Source organism: Panthera uncia (assembly GCF_023721935.1).
Source record: "Panthera uncia isolate 11264 chromosome A1 unlocalized genomic scaffold, Puncia_PCG_1.0 HiC_scaffold_17, whole genome shotgun sequence".
Taxonomy (NCBI): domain Eukaryota; kingdom Metazoa; phylum Chordata; class Mammalia; order Carnivora; family Felidae; genus Panthera; species Panthera uncia.
This window is the reverse complement of record NW_026057577.1, coordinates 34972528-34996334: the sequence shown is the minus strand read 5'-3', so window position 1 is coordinate 34996334 and position 23807 is coordinate 34972528. Positions and strand designations below refer to the sequence as shown.

The window sequence follows — 23807 nt, the reverse complement described above, 5'->3', positions numbered from 1 at the left end:
TGTGTGTCCAGTGGCTAGATGCCTAGGTTTCTATACCCTCTCTTGGTACCATCTTCTATTATTGGGTGCCTCCTAATTTTATTCCAAAGGACCAAGTAAATACGTTCTACAAAATGTTCGTAACAATATGAGGGAGTATTATGCCAGTAATTGTGGGGGCCATATATTTAAGACCTGTATTCAGATTTGTTTCAAGCAAGAGGGCATATACTATTGCATGCTTCTTACTGGAGGACAGGATGGAAAGATGCTATTGGAAAGCATTTCTTCATGTGGGGTTTCAGAATTTTGTCCTACTCATGATGCTAGTTAAAAAAGTAGTCACTCATTTACATTTGTGTATGTGCGCATGTTTCTAGAAAATTACAGTCAAGCCTAAGGGAATGCTCATTAAATATTAACTAAGATCTTAATAGCGTAAATTTTAAAGAACAAGTCTCTGACAATATTCATCTGAGGACACAAAAGTGCTCTGGATTTGATGACTGAAGTTCATCAAATGGGAGGAAATTAATCCAAAGCATCATCTCCAAAAAGCCAGGGGCCAGAGGATGGCCACGGATGCTTAGGATTCCTATTAGGTGGATCTAAGAAGTGGTTATTTTATACCCAACCAGCCCTAAAAGTATATTTAAAAAGTAGTCCAGCTGATTTACTCTAAGTTGTTTTTACCAAAAAGGCAAACCTAATGAATGAATATGAAGGACTTTCTCCCCAGAATAAAGCACATATCCAGGTCTTGCAAACTTTGGCCCATCATGGATCCCTGAGGGGTCCTCTATCGAGGTGGTACGTTAGCTCCCTCACCACTGGAGACAGGCACTCTGGTGCAGCCTTCATCCCAGAAATGTTTTCATTCATAGTCCTTCATCACTGGCTCCCACAGGAACATAAAACCTCACTGTGATTCATCCCACTCTCTGGCATAGACTAATGAAAGAGAGCATATAATGAAGCACTGTAATACTCTCTTAATGCTTTATGTACCTTAACAAATACCAGCAGAGAGAAACATAATTTATAATCCAACAAACCAGATGTGTATTTTCAACCAGTTCTTGCCCATATACTTACAGACCTGACCATGCACTTCAAATTTCATTTCTATTTCTGTATTTTGTGCCCTAGGCAGGATGGCTCCTTGTTTACACAAGTTTCAATATTGTTTTAGCACTTTCTGGTCCTTTTCCCTATCTTGTGACTTTTGAATATGCTTGCTGGCTTTGAAGGCCCAAAGATACCAAAAAGAGTTACAGTTCAAAAATCATTAGACACTGCCCTTTGGGGAGATGGAATATAATCAAACTGCTCATTCCTCACATATCTGTCTCAACATTTAATCGTTTATTCACAAAAAGATTAAGTTGTAAAAAATATTATTTTTGGGAGAGGGGAACACGTGACATTCAGAAGTAGACTTGAGCTCTATTTTCAGAGAACTCTGTTGAGACTGTTCAAAACAATAGTTTTCCATTAATGAGCCCTACTTCATGCCAGATTCTTGGCTAAGTCCTTTATATATCATCTTGTTTAAGCCTCAGCAATCCAACTGAAGAAACATGGCAAACTGGCTAGCGGCTCATCAAACTTGCTTCCCCTTGCTCTGGGTACACAGTTCAGTCACTTTCCCAGCCTCCTTTGCAATTAGATGTCACCATGTGACTGACTTCTGGCCAATGGAATGTGGAAGAAAATAAGGAAAGCATCTTGGAGGCTTAGTTCATGCACTCTTAACCCAGGGTTCCACGCTTTCTCATTTTCCTCGCCAACTGGTTGATTACAGAGATCTGCAGAGCAGAAAGCAGAGCTACTAGAAGGAAGGGACATGCGTTACTTAACTGCTACACAGGATGCCACTCTCAGGATACCTACAGTGAACCATTATGCGAGCAAGAGATAAACTTCTATTTCCTGATTCACTGATATTCGGGGGTTATTTGTTGCAGCGGTTAAAGTGTACTGAAAGTACTTTCATGAGCATAGAGAGGTTAAGTAATCTACTAAGTAGAAAGAGGTGGCAGATTTGAATCCAAGTGTCTTATCTCTAGAAACCATTTTTTTAAATGTTTATTTTTGAGAGACAGAGTGCAAGCATGGGCGGAGCAGTGAGAGAGGGAGACAGAATCCCAAGCAAGCTCCAGGCTCTAAGCAGTCGGCACAGAACCAGACGCGGGGCTCGAGCCCATAAGATGCGAGACCATGACCTGAGCCAAAGTCAAACGACCAAACAACTGAGCCACCCAGGCGCCCCTCTAGAAACCATTTTTAACTGTTATTCAATTATATTCCCTTTTCGCAAGTTCATTTTTATCATATATCACACAAACTTCACCTATACCTAATTAGACTATATATGAGAGAGGTGGCTGGATGATGGTCCAAAGTTGGCAACAAAGAAAACGTAATTTTTCAAATAGATAATATGATTTCCTATCTCTATTAACCATGTAAGAGAGAGGCCATGCTACTCACACAACTTTGCAGGATATTTGTTACTTTTTCAAAGTTTATCCTCAGAGGGTCTTGGGTAGTTAATTTTAACTCTCTACAACAAATTACCTCAAAGACCTGGTGACTTAAAACATTTAGCACCTCTCTCAGTTTCTATGGGTCAGGAATTCAGGAGAGGCTTAGCTCAGTGGTCTTCTATGAGGTTGCACACAAGATGTCGGTGGGGGCTGCATCATCTGAAAGTGTGACATCCAAAGCAGCTCATTCACTTGGTGGCCAAATTGGTCTGCTTGTTGGCAGGAAGTCTCACTTTCTCCCCACAGGGTTGTGTGACTGCCCTCACAACATGGTGGCTTATTTTCCCCAAAGCGAGCAAGTCCACAAGCCAAGGGCAATGTTGCAAGGCCTTATTTGATCAGTGTCCAAAGTCATACTCCATTATTTTTGCAATAGCCAATTGATCACATTGGGATCAATACTGGATTCCCCTATGCAGTGAAGGGACTACACAAGGCAGTGAATACCAGGAGGCAAGGGTCACTTGGAGCCATTAGGGAGGCCAAGTACCACAAGAGCCCATTCATTCATCCAACACAAATATACTGAGTGCCTATGAGGACCTGGGGACAAAGCAGTGGACAAAACAAAGTCCCTGCATGCATGAAGCATACATTATAGTGGAGGTCAGAAAGGCAAAATTTTAATGAGGAGGTAAACCATGTAGCATGCTAGGAAGAGATAAGTGCTACAGAGAGAGAAAGCAGGAGTCGCGGGAAGGGGAATGCTGGAGTTGGGACTGTAGGCAATTCTAAACAGAGAGATCTAGGCAGGCCTCACTTAGAGGGGCCTAAAAGAGGTAATAAAGTATACCATGAAGTTACAGGGAGGAAGACTCGTCCAAGTACTGGGACAGCAACTGCAAAGGCCTTGAGGTGGGCATGTTTGCAACGAAAGGCAAGGCCGTCAAGATGGCCATAGGAATGAACTGAAGGAGAAGGTTGTAGATGAGATGAGGTAAGTCAAAGAGGCAAGAGCAGAGTCTGTGTGGGACCTTCTAGGCTCTTGTAAGGGCTCTGACTTTCACCAAGTCAAGTGGGAAGCCACTGGACGGTGCTTAGCAGACAACTGGTATGATCTGACTTAGCACTTAAAAAAAAATCTCACTCTGGTGACTAATATCAAAATAGAGAGGCCAAGGGTGGGAGAAGAGAACAAATCAGGATGCTCTTGTAAATATTGAGACAAGAGATGATGACGGCTTATGTTAGAGTGTTATCAGGTGCAGACAAGTGGTGAGAAGTGGTCTGACTGTACATTTATTTTGCAGGTTATCTAGCACAATTAGATCACCATTCTAGGCAGAGTTTTCGTTTAGGAGGGCAGCATTTTTAAGATTATTTTTTATTATATCTCATCACTGTGGCTCTCAAATGGTATTCTAGGAGACCCTATGAATTCTGAGAAGCTTCTTAAGAATTTGCTAGTGGGAACTAAGGTGGGACAGATGTAATGAAGCTTCATGGCCCCACTCCAGTTCTGTAAGGATAGCTCTGTGTTGACACAGTTTATTATGTACGATGAGAGACATCTTTTTAGGAAAGACCAGAAACCCCAATGCCCTAAAAGAAAACAGACTCCCCCTCCAACACACACACACACACACACACACACACACACACACACACACTATGAAAAAATACACCATTTAGAAAACTGGAACATAAACACAGTAGGAAAAACATCTGCACTACAAGATAAAAATAGTTTACTCTCCCTAGTATTAAAACCAACCAACCAACAAACAAACCTGAAATTCATGAGAAGACAACCAAGTAAAAAATGGGTAAAGGGCCTTTTGTAAATGAGGGTCAAAAGGGTACCTCTTCATTGGATTGTTGTGACCATACATTGACAACCCACATCAAATGCTTAGCATAGCTCCTGGTACAGAAGAAAGGCTCAACCAGTGCTGCCCATCACAACTGCTACCATAACAACCACTGTTGTTGCCCTACTCTCCATCTGGCCAAAGCTGCCATGACAAGATGACCGTCACTAACACCACCACCATTATTAGCAGCTTCATCAGCATCATGGTGTAAAAGTCATTAGCAATGGGAACTTGCAACTACCTTGAATGCCATTTCCAACTCAAGTCCCCCCAAAGTAAATTCTTCACTCACAGTAACCAATGGTATATTACCTTTTCGTGATTTTCTATGAGGATCTCAATGACAATGTTCTGAAACTTGATATCCATGATGGCTGCTACTGTTTCTTCCTGAGGACGCAGTAGGGTGGGTCCAAACACCACGCCGAGGTTTGCCACTGTCATCAGATTCTGCTTGTGGTTGTTAGCGACACTGGGAGGAAGGAAAAGAAAAGGCACAAATGAGAGAAAGACTGTACAAATAGATAGCTGACTTCCTGGGGCCTTCCCCTATCTTCAGACTCCTCATCTGGCCGGAGCCAGACCCTGGGACATCTTCAGATATCAAGTCCAAAGAGAGACTTCTCTACTTGTATTTTTGTCCCCCAGAGTTTTAGAAATCTTCAGTATTCAGGCTACTTTGCTCTTTCAGGATATGACATTCCTTTATACATTTCTGTTTTGCCTACACCAACCAACCAACCAACCAACCAACCAAAGCAGCTGCCCTCCAAAATGTGAAACTTTGCACATGTGAATCCCTGCTCTGCAAATCCAGGTAACTGCTAAACTTTCTTAATTATGACTTTTATACTTCGCTGCTGCTTAAACTCCTGTGGTGATCATTAGCATTTTCTCTAGTGCAAATATAAAAACTCTTGATGGCTTTCATACATTTGCAAACAAGGCACAAGAGAAACCTAATTTTATTTTATTTATTTATTTTTAATGTTTATTTTTGAGAGGGAGAGAGAGACAGAGTACAAGTTGGGGAGGCGGCAGAGAGAAGAGAGACAGAGACAAAGACACAAGAGAGACAGAATGCTTTGCAGGCTCTAGGCTCTGAGCTGTCAGCACAGAGCCCAGTGTGGGGCTTGAACTCATGAACTGCGAGATCATGACCTGAGCAGAAGTCAGATGCTCAACCGACTGAGCCACCCAAGTGCCCCCAAACAGACTTAATTTTAAACAATGGATAGATCTTACGAAGTCCAGCACTTTAGGCTCAAAGTATTAAACTCCATCACATAAAACATGTGGCTTTCATTAAGCAAAACATGTGGCACAAACAGAAATAAAAATGCACCACTGTGTATATCCATGTATATGGCTATGTTTATATTGTCACTTATACTCAAAGTCTAAGAACACACAGGGTCAGCAGTAGCTGGGTCTGAGTAATCTGCTAAATACATATACTTCGTTTTGGATAAGTACTACTCAAAACATGTATCTGATCTTCATACCCCAGCCACCATGATCTAGCCATAAAACTTAATTGTTCATTTGCTGGCCTTGCGTATAAAAATATGCAAATGATCTACAGGCAACAAATAAGTTAAAAGTTAGGCTCAATTTAGTACTGTTAAGAAAATATTAGGGGCTTCGCTAAATCACCTGTTAGAAAAAGGAAACTATTCATTACTAGCAACTAGAGAGAAATTGGTCACAGATAGTAGTTTGCACAGACATACCTCCCTAGCATTTAGTGCTATTTATACAGAGTATTTTTCACACAATTCTATAAATGCCTGCACTGTTTCTCTTGAATACTTCTATTTGGTAGGAGGAGAAGACGTTCTACTGCCTTCAGTGCTGGTTGTGAAACTGAGCCTTCACTGAAATTACTACGTCAACCAATTTTATCAGCAGATGTGTACTTTTCTATGATTTTCCAGGGCTAAAAGTCTAATTTCATCAAAACTTTCTCTGCTGAAAGGGGCAGGAAGGGTCGTTAGGTCAGTGAAACTTGTAACCGCGGAACGGTCCAGATACGAAGAGAATTTGCTTGCTGACTGCTAAGCAAGGGCAGTGACCACTGGTATCTTGGCCTGTTTCTGGTCCACATAAAAATATTCTGCGTTTTCTGAGTTGTAGTGTTGTGTCTCCATTTTACTTACACACTTCCCAGGTACGCATCATGTTTCTGAAAGCATTAATGCTCAGGGTCAAGTTCTTACCTGGCAAGGGCAAAGATTCCGTTTCTGTGCCTCAGTCAATAAGTCTGCATATTTACAAGCTGTTTGTAACATCGCTTCTTTCAACATGGGCTCTTGGGTGCAGGAAGTGAATTCCATGCCCTTATTCTTCCCCCTCCCAAATGAACAAAGTCATTAGACTTACCCCTCCTGCCTCAAAAGTCCCTTGTGCAAATGAGTCAACAAGCTATTTATGTATCAAAGTACTTTTAAATTGTAGACCAATATAAAAACATATGGTTTGGATGATGATTTTTTTTTTTTTAACCACTGTGCTTCTCAGCACTACCTCTGACTAAAGCAACAGCCTCCCTGACTAGCTAGTCAGGATCCCTGACTAGCATTTCCACAGTCAGGTTTATCCTGACTGCTACCACCAGTTACTGTCTATAACTCAGCCCTGATCAAGTCATTCCTCTGCTGACAACTACAGTGGCCCCACACCTCACTGGGAAAGAACACAGTGAACCAGTGTGCATAAAGTGTTTAGTTAGCACTTTTGCACTTGTTCTGATAATAATGATTATAAGCCCTCGATGGGCTCCAATGTCTTTAATGTAAAGGCCAGACTCTAGTGAAGTAACACACCTTTCCCCAACTCACCTCTAAGCCCTTCTCTGCTGCCTGCTTGCTCTGGGTCAGCGGACAAGTGACTCAATGTCTAAGCTTTGGGCTCATCTTTGAAGATTGGGGAGGGGGAGATAAACAATACAACTACTTCATGAGGTGGCTGTAGAAATTAAATATGGTAACATGTGGGAAACGTAGTGATTATTATTATAGTAATTCACTATCCATCCTCTTCCCACTTTCATACCTATCTGCCTTTGTCACTCCTCTGCCTAGAATGTTCTCTTGCACTTCACAAATGCGCCCCCTTCCTTTCTGCAGTCTCTGTCCAGTCTTCCGCCAATCCTCCTCCTCCTCTCAACCAAGGCAGAAGTATTATCTTTATTACAAGTTATTAATGTCTCTACTGCTGCCTTAGGATCAAGACTGTGCACTTATTTTACTTGGTAACGCTAGCACTGAGCACAGTGCCCAGGAGAAGCCCAACGAATGTTCATGAGATGTTAAATGGGATGTTTCTGGGTACACATAAAACAACTGTTCCCAATCCAGCTACTTACTCATAAAACCTCCAACTATTACTGACGACATTTTAGGGGGACTCTATCTCAGCTATCCCAACCTCACTTTTCAAAGTCTGGAGCTGTGTTCCATTTCTTAGGTTTAATTAATGAATAACAATTACTCTAATTTGCAGGCCCCAATGCCCAAAGGCATTAGGAAGAAAGGTACAGTAACTCTAGATAAGCAACTCTGAATATAAATAGGCTTAAGGCTACCCAACATAATTCATTTCCTTTTTAGTGATCCATTTTATTTTAAAACTTGAACAACACATTGATCTATGGCTTATAAAACTTTTTTGGGGGGGGAAGCTGCACCCTTCATGACTAACTACCATTATCTTTTGGCATACTGAAGTAATAAATTTATCTGTCACTTGATTATTACTGTTCATAAGTTGGTATGGCTATGTTCATTACACTAGAATGAATAATTAATGGCTTGAGATCTCTATGTATCCCGGGGAGAAAGGCCTAGACCTCAGCCTCTGCTGGCACCAGCCATCCATTATAGCTTGACAAATTTACAGATGTGTGGGAGGCAGGCTGGCAGACCACTGGGAAGCCTGGCCCAGCAGAGGCCATGGGACTCATTCATTAGTGAGGTCTATAAAACACTGAGAGCTGCTTTCTGGGTTGGTAATTGGGCTGCATGACCTCTTCCTCACACAGTCCAGAACGTCATGTTGGGTCTTGACTTAAAACCCATATATAAAAGTTTCTTGTGCATTGCACATTCCACCGCAGGAGTTTGTGCCTTTCAGATCCTTAGGTCTACGTGGACATTTCTGTGGTGCCTTCCCCAGGAACTGGCAGTTCTATAGGCTTCCTTTAAATGTCGCAGAAAAACAGTTCCACATGTGATTTTAACCTGAGCAAGACCCAGGCCCTTTTGTGACCATGGAGTTTGCTGTTATTAGCTGAAAAGCAGTAAGTCTCTTGAAGAACATGCCTTTAGGGCAGTTGTTGAGGGGCTGGAACCCCATGTTCCCAGCACTTCCCTCATGAATTGCAATTAAGGAGAAAAGAGCATGCTTCAAGGAAAATGGCCTTGGCAGAGGGGCCTCCTGCCACCTTTGTCTAAGGGGAAATGGGTGGGGACTCTGGATTGGTCTGATGCTCTTTGAGATGCAGAAGGAGGTAAATCATTTCCAGATAAGGATGGTGGTGGGGGAGTGTTATGAGAGGAGGAGACAGAAGTCAATCCCTTTGGGGCTTGTAATGCAGTGCCCCCCATGCTGTCATAGGGATCACATCTGTTTCCTGTGGTTTAAATGAGAGCCATAACTCTGGAAGTGCTAAGCAGTGCTTTAAGTCACAGACTGGTCCTGATGTATTCCAAGAAAGCATAAGCCTAGGGCTGCATTTGCAAATAGCTTCCACCTTGAGGCCTGGAATGCTGTGTCAAGGAGTGTCAAGCCTAAGCCCTGGCTCCACCGGACACGGTGTGGTGACAGGTTAGCACTATGTGCCATGGACTGGATGGGTGGTGTACAAGCACAGCAACACCTACCCACCGTGCTTTGGTTCAGCTTCCGGTGTTACATAACGATAATTTACACTTGTAGCGTGTTTTAGAGTTTCTAAGGAGTTCTGCAACTATATGTTTATTCAACCTTCCTCATATCTGAAGAACACAGGAGCTCTCAAACTTTTGGACAATGTCCCATGATAGGGAAAACGTTTTCTTACTTAACCTTTCATTAGTACATGCATACATATATACATAAATAGCAAGACACACACACACACAAACCAGAAACAAAAAGTTGGGGAGTAGTAAGGCTGATGAATGTTGATATTTTCTCTTCTATCCTTTTTTTTCTTAACTTACTATTAAAAAAAATGAAAGTAATTTCTCATCCCCCTAATGGACCATGACTTACAATTTGAGAAGTGCTACTCTAGGGGTAGAGAGGACAAATATTATCTCAAGTTTACAAATATGGAAAAAAAGGTAAAGGAGACACTAAAGCACACTGCTTGGAATCAGATGACAGCAGGAAGGTCACATGGCATCTCTAAGCCTATGTTTTCACCTGTAAAACAGAAGAAGTAATACCTACCTCATTAAGTTTTAAAGCTAAGTAAGATTAGGTGAATAAATCTCTTGGCCTGCAATAATGGCTTAATAAATGATGGCTGCTATTTTTTACGGTGGTGGTCAAGGTAGTGGTGATGATAGAAGTAGCAGCACCTGCCAATTTAAAGCCACATTGGGGATACCTGGGTGGCTCAGTCAGTTAAGCATACATCTGACTCCAGCTCAGATCATGTTCTCACAGTTCGTGGGTTTGAGCCCTGTGTCAGGCTCTGTGCTGACAGCTCAGAGCCTGGAGCCTGCTTTGGATTCTATCTCCCTCTCTCTCTGCCCCTCCCCTGCTTGCACTTGGTCTCAAAAAATAAACAAACATTAAAAAAAATTTTTTTTAAAGCCATATCGGGGGCACCTGGGTGGCTCAGTCGGTTGGGCGTCCGACTTCGGCTCAGGTCATGATCTCGTGGTTCGTGGGTTTGAGCCCCATTTTGGGCTCTGTGCTGATCTCTGCCCCTCCCCCACTTGTACTCTGTGTGTCTCTCTCTCAAACATAAACAAACATTGAATAAATAAATAAATAAATTCACATGGTTTGGTGGTGTCACTTGGTATTCTGTGCAGGAACCTCTACCGGCCTGCTTCTGTCTGGGGCAAAGAGCACTGACTCCTGCATCTGTATTTTCAGGACTTCTATTACCCTACCTATTTGTATTTCTTATTCTTTTTTTCCCTTTCTAAAAATTATGAAATACTTCAAATCTATAGAAAAGCTCAAAACATAAAATGACTTGTATTCCATCACTTCCCTCCAAGTACCTCTGTCACAACAGACTGGGAGCCTCACAGCCAAGAGCAAGCCCATCAAACTCACTCGGCCTTCAGGAGCACACTCTGCCCCTGGCCTGCCTAGCAAATCCTCGCCATCCAAAGCTCACCTCCCTGCAAAGCCTGGCTGCAGACATTCCCCTGCCCAGAGGTCTTAACTGCTAAATGGTTATGTTCATGGTAAATTCATGGGACATTTCTACTCCGACTGTTCCCCCTCTAACGAGCAACTCCAGGCTGGGGACTGGATCAGGATTTCAAGGGCACCTCCTGTAGCATCCTCCGGGGCAGATAGCAGAATGTAGGCCCCAGGTTACCAATTCCGAAAGTGGCTGAGTGGGCAGGCACCTAAGCTATAGTCAGTAGCACTTTTCTGTCTACCACCATCCAGGGGCAGAGAAGCTCAAAGATCTGGGGCTAAGGAGGATGAGGTGGACGTGAAGTTCTTGGAACTGTACTTTTTTTTGTGGTCGACAAGGCCAAGTTTAACGTTCATGGTTGTTCACGTGGCTCCTTTCAACAATTTCAAATTTACCCTTAGTATATAATGGGGAGTGGTGGGGGAATCCCCACCCCCCAGTGGCTACACGTTTTCTAGTAAGTCAGTCTGTATGTGTGTGTTGCCTGAATACCACCAGGACTTGGTAACACTGGACCCATCTGGATCGTGCTGGGGAGGCTTGTGCCAAGGAAACCCATTAGAGCCATAAATATAACTTTGCTGGGCTGTCCCAATGGCTGGCACCAGAATGAGAGTTTAAAATAAATAGTTCTGTGTACTGACTTGGGTCATGCTCACCAGCCATATTCAACATCTTTCTGGGAATGGTGGTCCAGTGAGAAGTCACATTTAAAGCTTTGAATAATTGAGTGTTTACGGTGGGTAATGATACACAGTGTGATCTTCAAGAAGACCCTTTAAGGCATGTAGGTGAGGCTACCCCTAACATTTTACAGAGGATGAAACTGAGGCACTGACAGGTTTAGTAATTTGCCTGAGGTCACAAGGCCAACCAAAGGCAGAGCCAGGAGAGGAAACCCATACTCTTTACCCTATTTTAGTATATGTGCTGTTGAAGCGAACAGCCATACTCTCTACCCTAGCACTTTGATGTTCCCACACCACTCAGGGACAGTTCAGCCTAGGCTACAAGAGGCACAACTATTCCTCGGAAAACCCAACCAAAAATGAATACACAGAGCAGTTACGTGCTTGAACCTGTGCCGAATGAAGCAGTGGACAGAACAGAAAAATAAACAGTGCTCCTTCATTCACCACCCAAATCACTAAATTAGAAAAAAGGGAGAAACCGAGAAATCAGAACAAGGTTCATGCCTTTTCAGAGTGATACGAAATTAACCACTGTTTCTTCTCCCTTCCTGCAGTAAAACTGGCTGCATGTTTGACACTATCATGGAAATGAGGGAAGACCCCCTCAAATCTGAGAGCATTCCATTTGTGGTTGGCTGGCACGTCTAAGAGCTGCTTCCTAATGATTAAAGAGTAAATGCTTTAGGACTGAGAAACTTGAAAGAAACTGAAAAGGATAAAATCAAAGGAAGAAACTGAAAGAAAAACCAGAGGAGGGGCTGAAAGGATTGTTTCTTGCCGCCGCCCCCCCCCACCCCGCCAAAAAATGACAATTATGCAATTATGGCCATACATCCATCAGTCCAGGCTACATTGCTTTCATCCAGGGATCTCAAAGCTCTGTGAATAACTGCCAATGTCTTCTCCACTTCTGGTGACATATATAAACCGTGCTTCAGATGGGTGAATGTCACTGCTAAGGTGTTAAGTACCTCCCAATTGTATGCATGTCAACTCTAACACTCACTTGGTGCCAAAAATTCCTCAGACAAAAGGAAAAGAGTGTGCAACCAGCTCTATTTCCACTCTGATCCCTTCCAATGCAACATCACTAACTGTTTAAAAACTGCCAAGGGCTTTGGCTAATTTTAATTTTAAGATGAAAACCCTTGGCATGGCCTACAAGATCCTACAGGGTGCAGCTAACCTCTTCCAGGCCCTTCATTATGCTGATCCCCTAACCAGGGAAGCTCTGCAGCTCCTCTTGATCTGTCCTTTTCCTACTTACTACTCGCACTTTCTCAGAAAGGTCTTTCTGGACACTCTGTACCAGGCCAGGTATTTTGTTACAATGCTATTTCCTCATTTCTATTTCCTGGCACTTACTGAATTATGTCACCATTCATGGAATTGCCATCGTCTCCCCCACTTACTCCAAGAGAACAGAGATGGTACTAATCTCCCTCAATGCCACATCCCCAGGGCCTAGGATAGAGCTTGTTCCTATCAGGTATTAAGGGGGGAGAAAAGGACACATGCATGCTTTGGGAGGCTAGCTTCATCTAAGGGTATCAAGGCTCAGCTGCACTAAATGTCTGGCTTAAACCTCCATGTAACCTACCGGTGTCTCAGAGTCTTTGCCAAGCTGGGGATAGCTGTTGGGGGAATAGCCAGCGTACCTCACCCTGACACTGAAGGCACGTAACAAACCACATGGCTCTCCCTGGCCACATCGCTAATCTGCAAGGTGCAATGTCCACAACATATTCACAGGGTATCATTATCATTATTACATGCATTACCTAATGTGCATTATACAATATACCATAAGCTCACAATATTATACCAATCTCTTTCTAATGTTCTCATTAAATATGTCTTATTAAAGACATATCATCAATGTCTTTTTCTCATCCCTTTCTGAAAACCCCTTGTACTTCCTGCCTATCTTAGATTATATTAAAACTGTCATCAACAGTAAGAGCAACTCAGCATTTAACCTGAGTCAGGAATTAAGTACTCCATCGATGATCTCATTTGATGTTTACAATAATTCTACAAGGTAACTTCTACTACTGTCCTGCATGAAGTAGTTAATGCTCAGAAAACTCAAATTTGTCCAGGGTCCTGTATCAAATAAGCAGCAGAGATGGAATTTGAAGGCAGGCAATCTACAGTATGATTCCAGAGCTACTGCTCTTAAATGCCCTGGTACAATGCAGTGTGTGTGTGTGTGTGTGTGTGTGTGTGTGTGTGTGTTGTATGTGCAGACATGTGTGAGATAGATTATACACAGTATATAGGCTGCCATTTTGTTCCACATGCCATTCTTCTAAAAAGCTTAACCTAAAGAGATCATGGGTAAAAGAAGAACCTGATTATTTTTAAAAGGATGTTTTGAAAGCAAACAAGAATATTACCTTCAAGTCTGCCCATCAACAGCATTAATCCCTAATTTTTTCCAATGGTAGCAAACTAATCTGGGTCATGGGAATTACTGGCCTCCTCCAGAATAGGCTGGCTTTCATTAAGAATAAGAACTGTACTTTTTTGCTAAGCTGCCTCATTTTCTGAAATTAGTCACAGTCGTTTAAACACTAACAACAGGCCAACCTGAGTTCCATTTGCCCTACACTCTTTCAGCTACTTGGTATCTGAATAGTCTTATGTGCACAAAGAAGGCACATGCCTTCAATCTAGGGGTTGACTGATGAGTTTTCCCTTCTCTGCTCATGGCTGGTTCAGGTCCTAGCCTGTAGCTATATTCTATGACCCAGTCCACGGGCCTGGATGGAGAAAAACAGCACTCACACACACACAAAAAACCTATGAAGAAGCTGGCCCATAGAACATTTCTTCCTGGAAAATTACTTAACTATTTCAAATTGTAGAACAATTTGAAACATTCTTCAGTCCAATGGAATTATCATTTTCGAAACATTTTACAGTTTCTAAAGTTCTTTCACATTCATTATCACTGATTTATTTATTTTGAAGCTTATTTTCTCCCATCTAGAGAGAGATGCCACAGCATAAATGGAGGAAGTTTAAAAGTTGCCTATAGGCATGACATGCCAACCTGACGGTACCAAGTGCTGTAAATACCTAAGTTCCTGTTGGTGGCAACACTTCCTTCAGTGGCTCAGCCTATCATCTTTAGGCCAGCACTGTCCAAAAAGGCAGGTCATGGGCTTGCAAGTTGCCTTAGGACTTCCTATCCAAGGAAGGAGGTACAAGGTGACCCAGAACAGAGGCCAATAGTGCATCGTGTATTTTTCAACAATCAAGTATTTTCGAGGGCTTATTATGTGCCAAGGACTGCTTTAAGAGCTGGGGATAGAGCAGTGAACAAAATAGACACTCCCCAAAACTCCCTGCTCTATGAAGCTTATATTATTTTGGGGGTAGGACAGACAATAAGCAAATAAAATACACAGCAGAAAGGCAGGAATGAGGGCCTATTAGCAATTTTAGACAGGGTGGTCAGGGAAGGTGTCAGTGACAAAGAGGAATGTACAAATAACCTGAAGGAGGGAAGAAAGCAAGCTGTGCAAATCTCGCAAAACTCTGGGGAAAAAGCTACAGGGAGCAGACACTAGACACAGATGCCTCAGGCAGGAACACATGTGGCATGTTGGCACTGCCTAAGGAAAGCCAATGTGTCTGTCACTGAGTGAGAACAGGGGAAAGCACTAGGGAAAGCCAGACAGGTAATGGACCCGGGGGCAGCCAATCCTGTAGGACTTTGCAGGCCACTTTAAGAGCTTTGTTCTCTACTCAGTGACATGAAAAGCAATGAGAAAATTCTGATCAGAGGGAGAGCGTAATATTTGTCACTTCTCTCTGTAGACTCAGAAAGGTCTCAGCTACTAAGACTTACATGCTCAAAGGCCCTGGGATGTAAGAGACAGAAGAACTTCGCAAACCAGCATAAAACCTCTTCAGAGAATCCAAGACATGTAAAAACTAGAATACAGTACTTCTTTGATTTGAGTAACAAAAACCTACCAGGCAGTGTGCATTTGCACCTACGTCTGTGTTAACGTGGAAGGTCTATGAAGCTGGTCCACATTTTTCCCTTAGTCACTGTGCTGACTTCCACTAGGAACTTGGCAGCAGAACAGAATGCTGAGGCCAACATGATTTAAAGGCCTAGAGTCATAGCCTCAAGGTGCTAGTTACCTGCTACCCAGCTAAGAGTCACCCACAAACAGCACCGATATTGAACATGTCGTGTAAATATTCATAAAGCTCACTGAATTTAACCATCTTTACAATCTTTAAGTAAAATAAATAGTAGTCTTCTGAAGCCAGATCCCTCTTACCAGTCCCATTCTACAGGTCAAAGAACAGGGACAAAAGAAGCTACAGCAAAGGCTAAGGGTTGGCCCTTCACCATGTGGCTCAGCTCCAACCGTAACAGTAGCTGTGACAATGAGCAGTCAGAGCTTCTCACGTCCCATGAAATGCAAGCCTCATTTTCAGGGAAAGGACCATAATCCTTCCTGGAGGGCAAGTCAAGATTCCAAATCCACAGATGGGGCTATGGGAGAGTTGCGGAGTAAGAGACTGACAGATTGTTAGAAAGGAAAAAAAACAAAAACAAAAACAAAAACACAAAAAACACTCAGGCACAGTCATACATATGCCCTGGGTAATCTGTCTCCTTTCATGGAGATATTTTAAATCAAGGAAATAACCCATCTGGTTTATTTTTGAAAAGGAGGGTACTTTTACCCCAAAAAGAAAACAGACAGAAAACTGCATTCCTTGGAGCTCCTGGGTAGCTCAGTCGGTTAAACATCTGACTTTGGCTCAGGTCATAATCTTGTGGTTCACGACTTCAAGCCCTTCATGGGGGTCTGTGCTAACAGCTCAGAGCCTGGAGACTGCTTTCGATTCTGTGTCTTCTCTCTCTGCCATTCCCCCACTGGTTCTCCCTCTCTGTCTCTCTCTGTCTCTCTCTCTCTCTCAATAATAAATATTTTTTAAAAATTTTTAAAAAGAAAAGAAAATTGCATTCTTTACCATGAGTCTGAAACAAATTCAGAGGCTGAGGTTGAAAAAGGTAGCTTTATTTCAAGGGCCAAGGTACCAAAATGACTAAAATTTAAAGCTGACATGCTATCATAGAACTTTTGAATTACGTGTGGATATTCAACTAAGAAAAAAATTATTTCAAGGTGTCCTGAAGACTTCATGGCTCTTTATGTACAGGAACTGACAAGCCATGGGAAAGTTCTGGAAATCAATTAGTACTAACAGTGAAAGAAGAAGTCCCAGATCCCTAACACCAAATGAAGAGTCATTTGAAGAGAACATCAACATTCTCTGTGTTCAAACGTCTGATGCTAAAGAACAGAATTGTTTAAAAGACAACATCCTTTTTATAGACCCTAAAAGCTAGAAAACAAAATCTGAGTGGATTACCCCTTCTTACGCCTCCCCACTCCTGAAGCTTGGTGCCAACCTATCCTAGCTCCTTGTTACACTAAACTGTTATGTCCAAAATTTCCGTATGAGCTCAAGCCTAAGTGGAAATGTAGCTCATCTTACTTATTTATACGTATAAAATAATTGTGTTTATACATAGTGGGACATGTTAGAATAAGAGTGAACACACAGACCCTTCTGTTATATTTTCTGCCTTCACCACAAAAATAGACTCATCAGGGAATTATGCCAATAGAGTTCTTACTTCAGTGTACGTCTGGCAAAATCTGATTTGTCCTTCTCGTAGGCAGCACAAAACTGGAGACTCCTTGAATTCTGCTACTTTGGAAGCAAAATATAAAGCAAAGTGCAGGTTCAAACAGGAACTGGTGATCCACTGTGAGAAACCCAACCTGTTCATTAGGTAGAGAACAGCAGGGAGTATCTGGTCACACAGACACCAAATGATTTAAACCATAGAGATGAGATCTGGGCTCCTGATCTGCCCCTCGTTTAGGCTCTCACAGAGTGTCATTCACAAGGCCCAAATCCAATACTTTTCAATGGATAAGTCAAAGTGTTTAATGACCAAGTTCTGGAATGCTTTCATTTGAGCAGGCAGTGCAGCCTGACACCTTAGCTGTTGTCCCCTTGCCTTCTTGGGCTCCTCTGGACAGGTGGGTTAAGAATGCCAGGCTGATGGCAGTAGAGACAGGGAAGAGAACAGCAGTGTGGGCTAAAGAATCACTTTAAGGACACCATGGTGCACATTTCCCAGTGGAAAAGCCATCAATAGTTCACTTTAGCAAACCAGTCTGGATCGCGTATAAATCCACAGAGATTAAAATACTTAATGAACATCAGATCCTCAAGTAACTCCAAAGTCCTCACTGTAGCCTATATGATTTGACCCCGCCTACCTCTCCAAACTGCCATCCTGCATTTCTGCATTCACCCACAGCTCCCAACTACCCTGGCCTTTTGCATGTTCCCAAATGTACCATGTTTGGTCCTCCCCAAGACAGACTGAACACCTACGAGATGCCATGCCGTCTTCTAGGCATTGGGATACAGCAGTGAACCCAATAGCCAAGATTCATCCTTCAATGTACTGGCATGACAGTCCCATTAGGAAGACAGAAAATACACAAAACACATTAAGAATGTCAGGCTGAGAAAGTGGTAAGATGAAATTAAATAGGAGCGTGTGATAAAAACTGGTGAGAAGGACTAACTTAGGTAGGCTGGGCAAGGCCTCTAAGGGGAGACATGTGAGCTGAGCTCTGTCATTGCAGAGAGTAGAGTCTAGAAGTCCACAAATTAGAACACTACAAATCATATACACAAATGCATGGGCAATTAAGAAGTCCAATCTTCAACCACAGACATTAGTGTTGCCTGCCTCAGATCTCTTTAAGAGTTGCATTCAACAGGACTTTGAACAGGTATGCTGAAGTCTGTGTCAAGAGTTGTTTAGCACAATGGAAAGCACCAGAATCCTTGCCACCTCTGGGTTTTCCCACCCAACACTGAGAATGCCGTGTGGCTTCTGGCTGCTCCTCCCACTCATCCATCTCTGTTGCCCCAACCCAGTTAGGAAGAGACTCCTCCAGTGAACGTCACTAATAGATCCACTGCTCAGTCTTGCAAACGGAAGGCCACCTTCCTAAAATTTACATAGCAGGAGATAACTATACCACAATCCCGTTGACATGTGCCAGCATTTGGTTGGGTTATGTAAAAAGCTAGGTAATCATTAAACAGGGCAGGAAACAAACAAAAGAGTAATCCTTTAAAAATATCATTTGTGTTTGGAAAACTTGAGGGGGAGAAGAGAGCAAGGTTCAGGAAGGCCTGTTACTCTATGAAAGGCCAGGGTTCAGAGTTCATTATAAAAATGTCAGAAATATCACTTAATACTTTCACTCACCTGAACGAGTCTTCCACATGAGTTGGTATTACAAGATAAAAAACTGGGACTTAAAGAAAAAAGTACTAAGTGGCTCCAAGAAAGTCTGTCTCATAAAGCCCTGGCGCAGGTGAAAGTTCTGCAGACTCCTGACCCATGGAGGACAGGATGCCTGTAGCTGTACCTGGGGCACCAGATGGAACTGCATGTGGCCATGAGTCAGGGGCATGAACCACACTGGTCAGTCCAACACAGACAGCATTTGTGGACAAGCTAATCTATGTGACTCCCACAAGAACCACGGCAGTGCAAGGCTGTGATACGTGGCCACACACACTCACACAACCCCCCAGCTGGGTGGTACACTCCTTTACACATGTACATACCCATGCATGTCTCCCTTGCCCCTGGGACACACATAGGGGTAAACTTATGAAACAAAATGTCTATCTTCCTTAAGATAGAATCAGTAAATGTCATTGGATGTCACTTTGCCCCTTAGAGCAGTGGCCATTTTTAAATAGCGGTCCTTTCTTTTTTCTCTTAATGCTATAATTAGGGAGAAAAGCCTAAGCTTTTTATTTTCTGGCATTACAATTCCAAGTGTTCATTGTAGGATAACTGAAAAAGATAGAAAAGCACACAAAAAAATAAAAATCACCCATAATCCAACTAGTCAGAAATAATTAAATTTCATTTAACATTTTAAGGTATAGATATTTTGTCCTTTGCTTTCCTCAGGCACACACACACTTAGAAATACACACACACACACACACACACACACACACACACGTATTTTAAACAACCTAGATCATACTGCATGCACATAGCCTTATGACCTGTTTTTACTGCCTTACTATATACTTTTCAAATATCATTCATTACCTTGTCCAACATATTTATGGTTATATAGTATTCTATTGTATGGATAATAAATTCAAGAAGGCATCTATTATTGGACATTCAGATTGTTTTTGATGTGTTGTTTCCAGTAACACCACAATAAACCTGTACGCACATAAATGTTTTTGTACATCTTTCTTTCTCTAGAATAAATTCACAGAAATTGAATTTCTGGATGAAAGGGTATAAAAGATTTTAATACATATTTCCAAACTGTCACCTAGGAGACCTTTATCAATTTACATTCTCACCTAGAATGTTTCAGCATGCCTGTTTCTCTAGGCCCTAAGGCATTATTATTTTGAAATTTTTAATAAGTAGTGAATAGTATTATGCCTATCTAGTTTTCAATTCTATTTTTTGATTAATGATATTGACCGTTTTCTAAATGTTTATTGATCCAATGACTTTATTAAGGGCCCAGACATAACAATCAGTCTCCAGTCAAGCAGACCAAAAGGTAACAGGTAAGTAATAAGACATACCCAGCAAAGATGGCCTTACTTCTCTAATTTTACAGATAAATATAGCTGTACGTCTATTAAGATGTTCCTGTATTTATAATTCAGGTATCTTTCATGAAATCTAATGAGGATGAAAAACTACCACTGAGATATCAAACCCCTCTCTATGAATCTGGGCAAGGTTCAATTTCACTGGCTCAGTATTTGGTACAGGATTGTACTGGGGTCTGCTACAGAACCACAAATAAAGACGTCTGGCAGGGAAATGAGGCCATCCCCCCCTTTGTAAGCTCCATGAAGGTAAACCCCCTATCTGTCTTGTTTATACATATCAATGTATGCCCAGAACCTGGCAGGACAGGTGCTTAATAAATTTTGTTAGAACTATTTTCAGGCTGGTGGCCAAAGGACTTGAAGGGACCTGAGCTTCAGAGTATGTGTCCCACTAATTGCAAAATAAACCACTCATCCCAGCGAGTGCCGTGGCACTTGGGAGGCACTTACGGCTGCCACCGAGGCCAAGCAAGAATCCTAGTACTTCCTCAATCTACTTCACATGGGTGCTCTAAGGACAAGGCGAGGAAGAGGGTGAAAAAGGCTCTGAAGACTATCCAGTGCTGCGCACAGCAGGGAGGATGGTGGTGATGATGATGACAGTGAGGAGGTGGAGGAGGAAAAATTTAAACAGAAGGCTCAGAGAGCCAGGAATGATGAGACACAGAGAATGGTATCAGTAAAGCAGGCTGCGGTAAGAAATTAAGCTTTCAGCTCTGGTGTTCCTGGGTGTGTGATGCAAGAGGCACAGTGTAACCGGGCCACCAAGTCCTAAAAAACAACTTTAAATTAAAGACCATGGTTGTTGAGCTCTTATTTATGATTCAAGAGGTCTTTACAGATTTTTCTGTCCAGAGTGTTCCATAGCTTCTCTGGGATGTGCGTTTGTATGGACTTAGTTTTGCTTCTCCTTTTGCAAGGCGCTCTGACTACTGAATCTGTTTCAGAGACAGCAGGAAGTTAGTGATTAGCAGAACTAAGCATCATTGGGCAAGATTTATCAGGCTCAGCATTCTGAGCTGGGAGAGAACAGAATCCCTATGATAAGGACTCGCTCTATGCAAGAGTCCAAAAAAAAAAAAAAAAACAAAAAACCACAACTTTTTGAGCATCTGGGGGCCAATAATGAGGTCCTGGGTGAAGGTGAACCTCTGAAAAGCAGAGTTTCTAGGTGTGGCATTTCTAGGAAGACCTGACAGGAGAGACTCACGCTCTGAAAATCCCCAACCGAGCAGACTGGCATTTGCAAGGAAGGAACCCCAGGCCTGAGGTGCATCAAGACGAGAGAACGGGGTGGATGAAGAAGGCTTGCCCGTGCCTGCACCAAGGGCAGAGCAGGCTCCGCACCCAGGAGCCTACTAGACCTTAGCTCTTGGTTACGGACACAGCAGGGGCTTAGAGGCCAGTGCCTGACTTATGGTCCTGCTCACTGCTCTCTATGCCACTCAAAAGCAAAACAGAACACCAACCTACCCATCTATACATAACACACAGTCTTAATTATGAAAAATGGCAGTAATTACTAGGGAAAGGAAAGCCTGCTGGAGGCTACTGCCGCCCCCACGTGCTGCTCCACACTCTACAGACTCCTGTTCTACCAGGGCTGCTGCAGCCTTCCCCCCAACCAGCACCTGTTGCCATGGTAGCTGTGTTCCCCCACCCAGGAAGGGTACGCTCCAAGCCATTATGAAAATAAAAAGCTTTTATGTTTCACGACCACCTCCCCTCCAGCTTCTCTCTCTGTCTTGTCCAGCTAAATGCTGGGTAGCACATGCAGCAGAAATTGAAATGTGGGCATTTCAATTACAGCAATGACAAAAAAAAAAATTAATCATCTAGTTTCCAGACAGAGGGGGATAGGAAACAACTGTTCAAAGCAACACTGTGTGTGTCTGAGTTAGGAAAAGAAAAAAAAAAAAAAGAATGAAAAGTAATTAAAGAAAGACCTTCTCTGAAGAACATTATATCTGACAAGCACCGAAGCACTGTGTGGTCGGATGCTGAGGAAAGAGAAGGGGGAAAAATCAGTAACAGGGATGGTTAATAAGAGTTCCCCCTGAGGGGCTGAGAAAACAATCCCATTCTGTTAACAGAAACCAAAGGAAAGAGTAAGAACTATCTGGAGGCCCAACTCAAGACACATTGAAGCACTACTCCTCCGGAAAGAAATCAAGGGTGGTATAGACCTCACAGTCCTGCATTATGAGACTCACTGATTCCTAGCACTGAACATGAAATGAAAAATAACGAGAAAGAAATGAGGAATGTTATATCAGGATTGGAGTTTTCTGTATTGTCCTTATCTCTAAAAATGCATCTGCCGCCAGCACTCATTCTCATTCTCTCATCTCAATCTGTTGTGATTGTCTGCAAGTGAGGTATCCTGGCGTGTGACCCCCTCCCAGGGACGCTTTACAGCTTCAGATCTCTATTTAAGTCCAGAAAATGGAGGTACCTGTATCAATTCATATGCAGAAAGGAGAAGGAGAGGAATAGCTTAGGAAGGTCAAGTCAACACCAAAAATGTAGAGATTTCATTTCCTGCCTTCAAAGCCAGTGGAAGTGCTAAGGCAATTTACCAAGCAGGGACTATTCTGGTTCTACGCACAAACCAGTAAGATTGGCTAACCCCTAAAACTCCCACCAATGAAGAGGATGAAGCCTACAATCAGAAGAGATAATAGGTAGAACAAATGATGCTCAGCTATAAAATACTACACCTGAAAGGTATCAGTCTAAAACCACTTTCCCAACAGTGAAGTTCAAGGAGAAAAACGTCTGCATTATTCACCTCACTAGTGTCATACCAGGACTCTGGTTCCAAGGGCAAGGCTAGGTGACAGGAAGTTCATTCCCTAATTTCTCATGTGATGTGGGCCAAGGTGTTGGGCTCTTAGTTATAATACAAGAGATCTTTATGGATGTGATTTCTGTAGACTCAGTTTTCTTTCTCCTCTTTGAAGTTGGTCATGATTACTGAATCTGATGTTTTAGATTTTTCAATTTAAGAAAATTCTCAGCCATCATCTCTTCAAATGTTATGCCTTACCATTCTATTTAGTCTCATCCTCTGTACCTCCTACAGACTTATTTTAAATCTTCTCATTCTGTCTTCCATGTCTCTTCAAATATTCTTTTTTAAGTAGGCTCCACACCCACCGTGGAGCCCAACACAGGGCTTGAACTCATGACCCTGAGATGCAGACCTGAGATGAGGTCAAGAGTCGGATGCTTAACTAAGGCACCCAGCCACGCCTCTTCAAATATTTTCTATTTCATTATTTCTCTGGAATGCATTCTGGAATTTTTTAAAGGTCTATCTTCCTGTTTAGTAAGTCTCTCATCAGCTTTGTTTAGTCTGATATTTATTTAATCAAATGATTTTTAATTTTAATTATTTTTTACCTAAGTTCCATTTGCCTCTTCCAATGCTGCCTGTTCTTTTGCTTTTAACTCCTTCTATGTATTTTTAATTATTTTAAATACAGTTATTTTTATGTTTTTCCATGGGACTTAAAATTTTTCTCTTAATGTTTTCTTTATTTTTGGGAGAAAGAGAGAGGCAGAGTATGAACATGGGAAGGGCAGAGAGAGAAGTAGACAGAGACTCTGAAGCAGGCTACAGGCTCTGACCTGTCAGCCCAGAGCCCGACAT

General features: G+C 42.4%; 1 protein-coding gene across 5 annotated transcripts in view; it reads right to left on the bottom strand.

Annotated features, from left to right (window-relative positions):
• Positions 1-23807, bottom strand: part of ARHGAP26 (Rho GTPase activating protein 26) — a 424192-nt gene that overhangs the window by 97972 nt on the left and 302413 nt on the right. For all 5 annotated transcript variants that reach the window (XM_049649399.1, XM_049649398.1, XM_049649400.1 and 2 more), the window contains one exon: positions 4655-4814. In XM_049649399.1, the coding sequence (XP_049505356.1) occupies positions 4655-4814 (160 nt within the window). The remainder of the gene's footprint in view (positions 1-4654; positions 4815-23807) is intronic.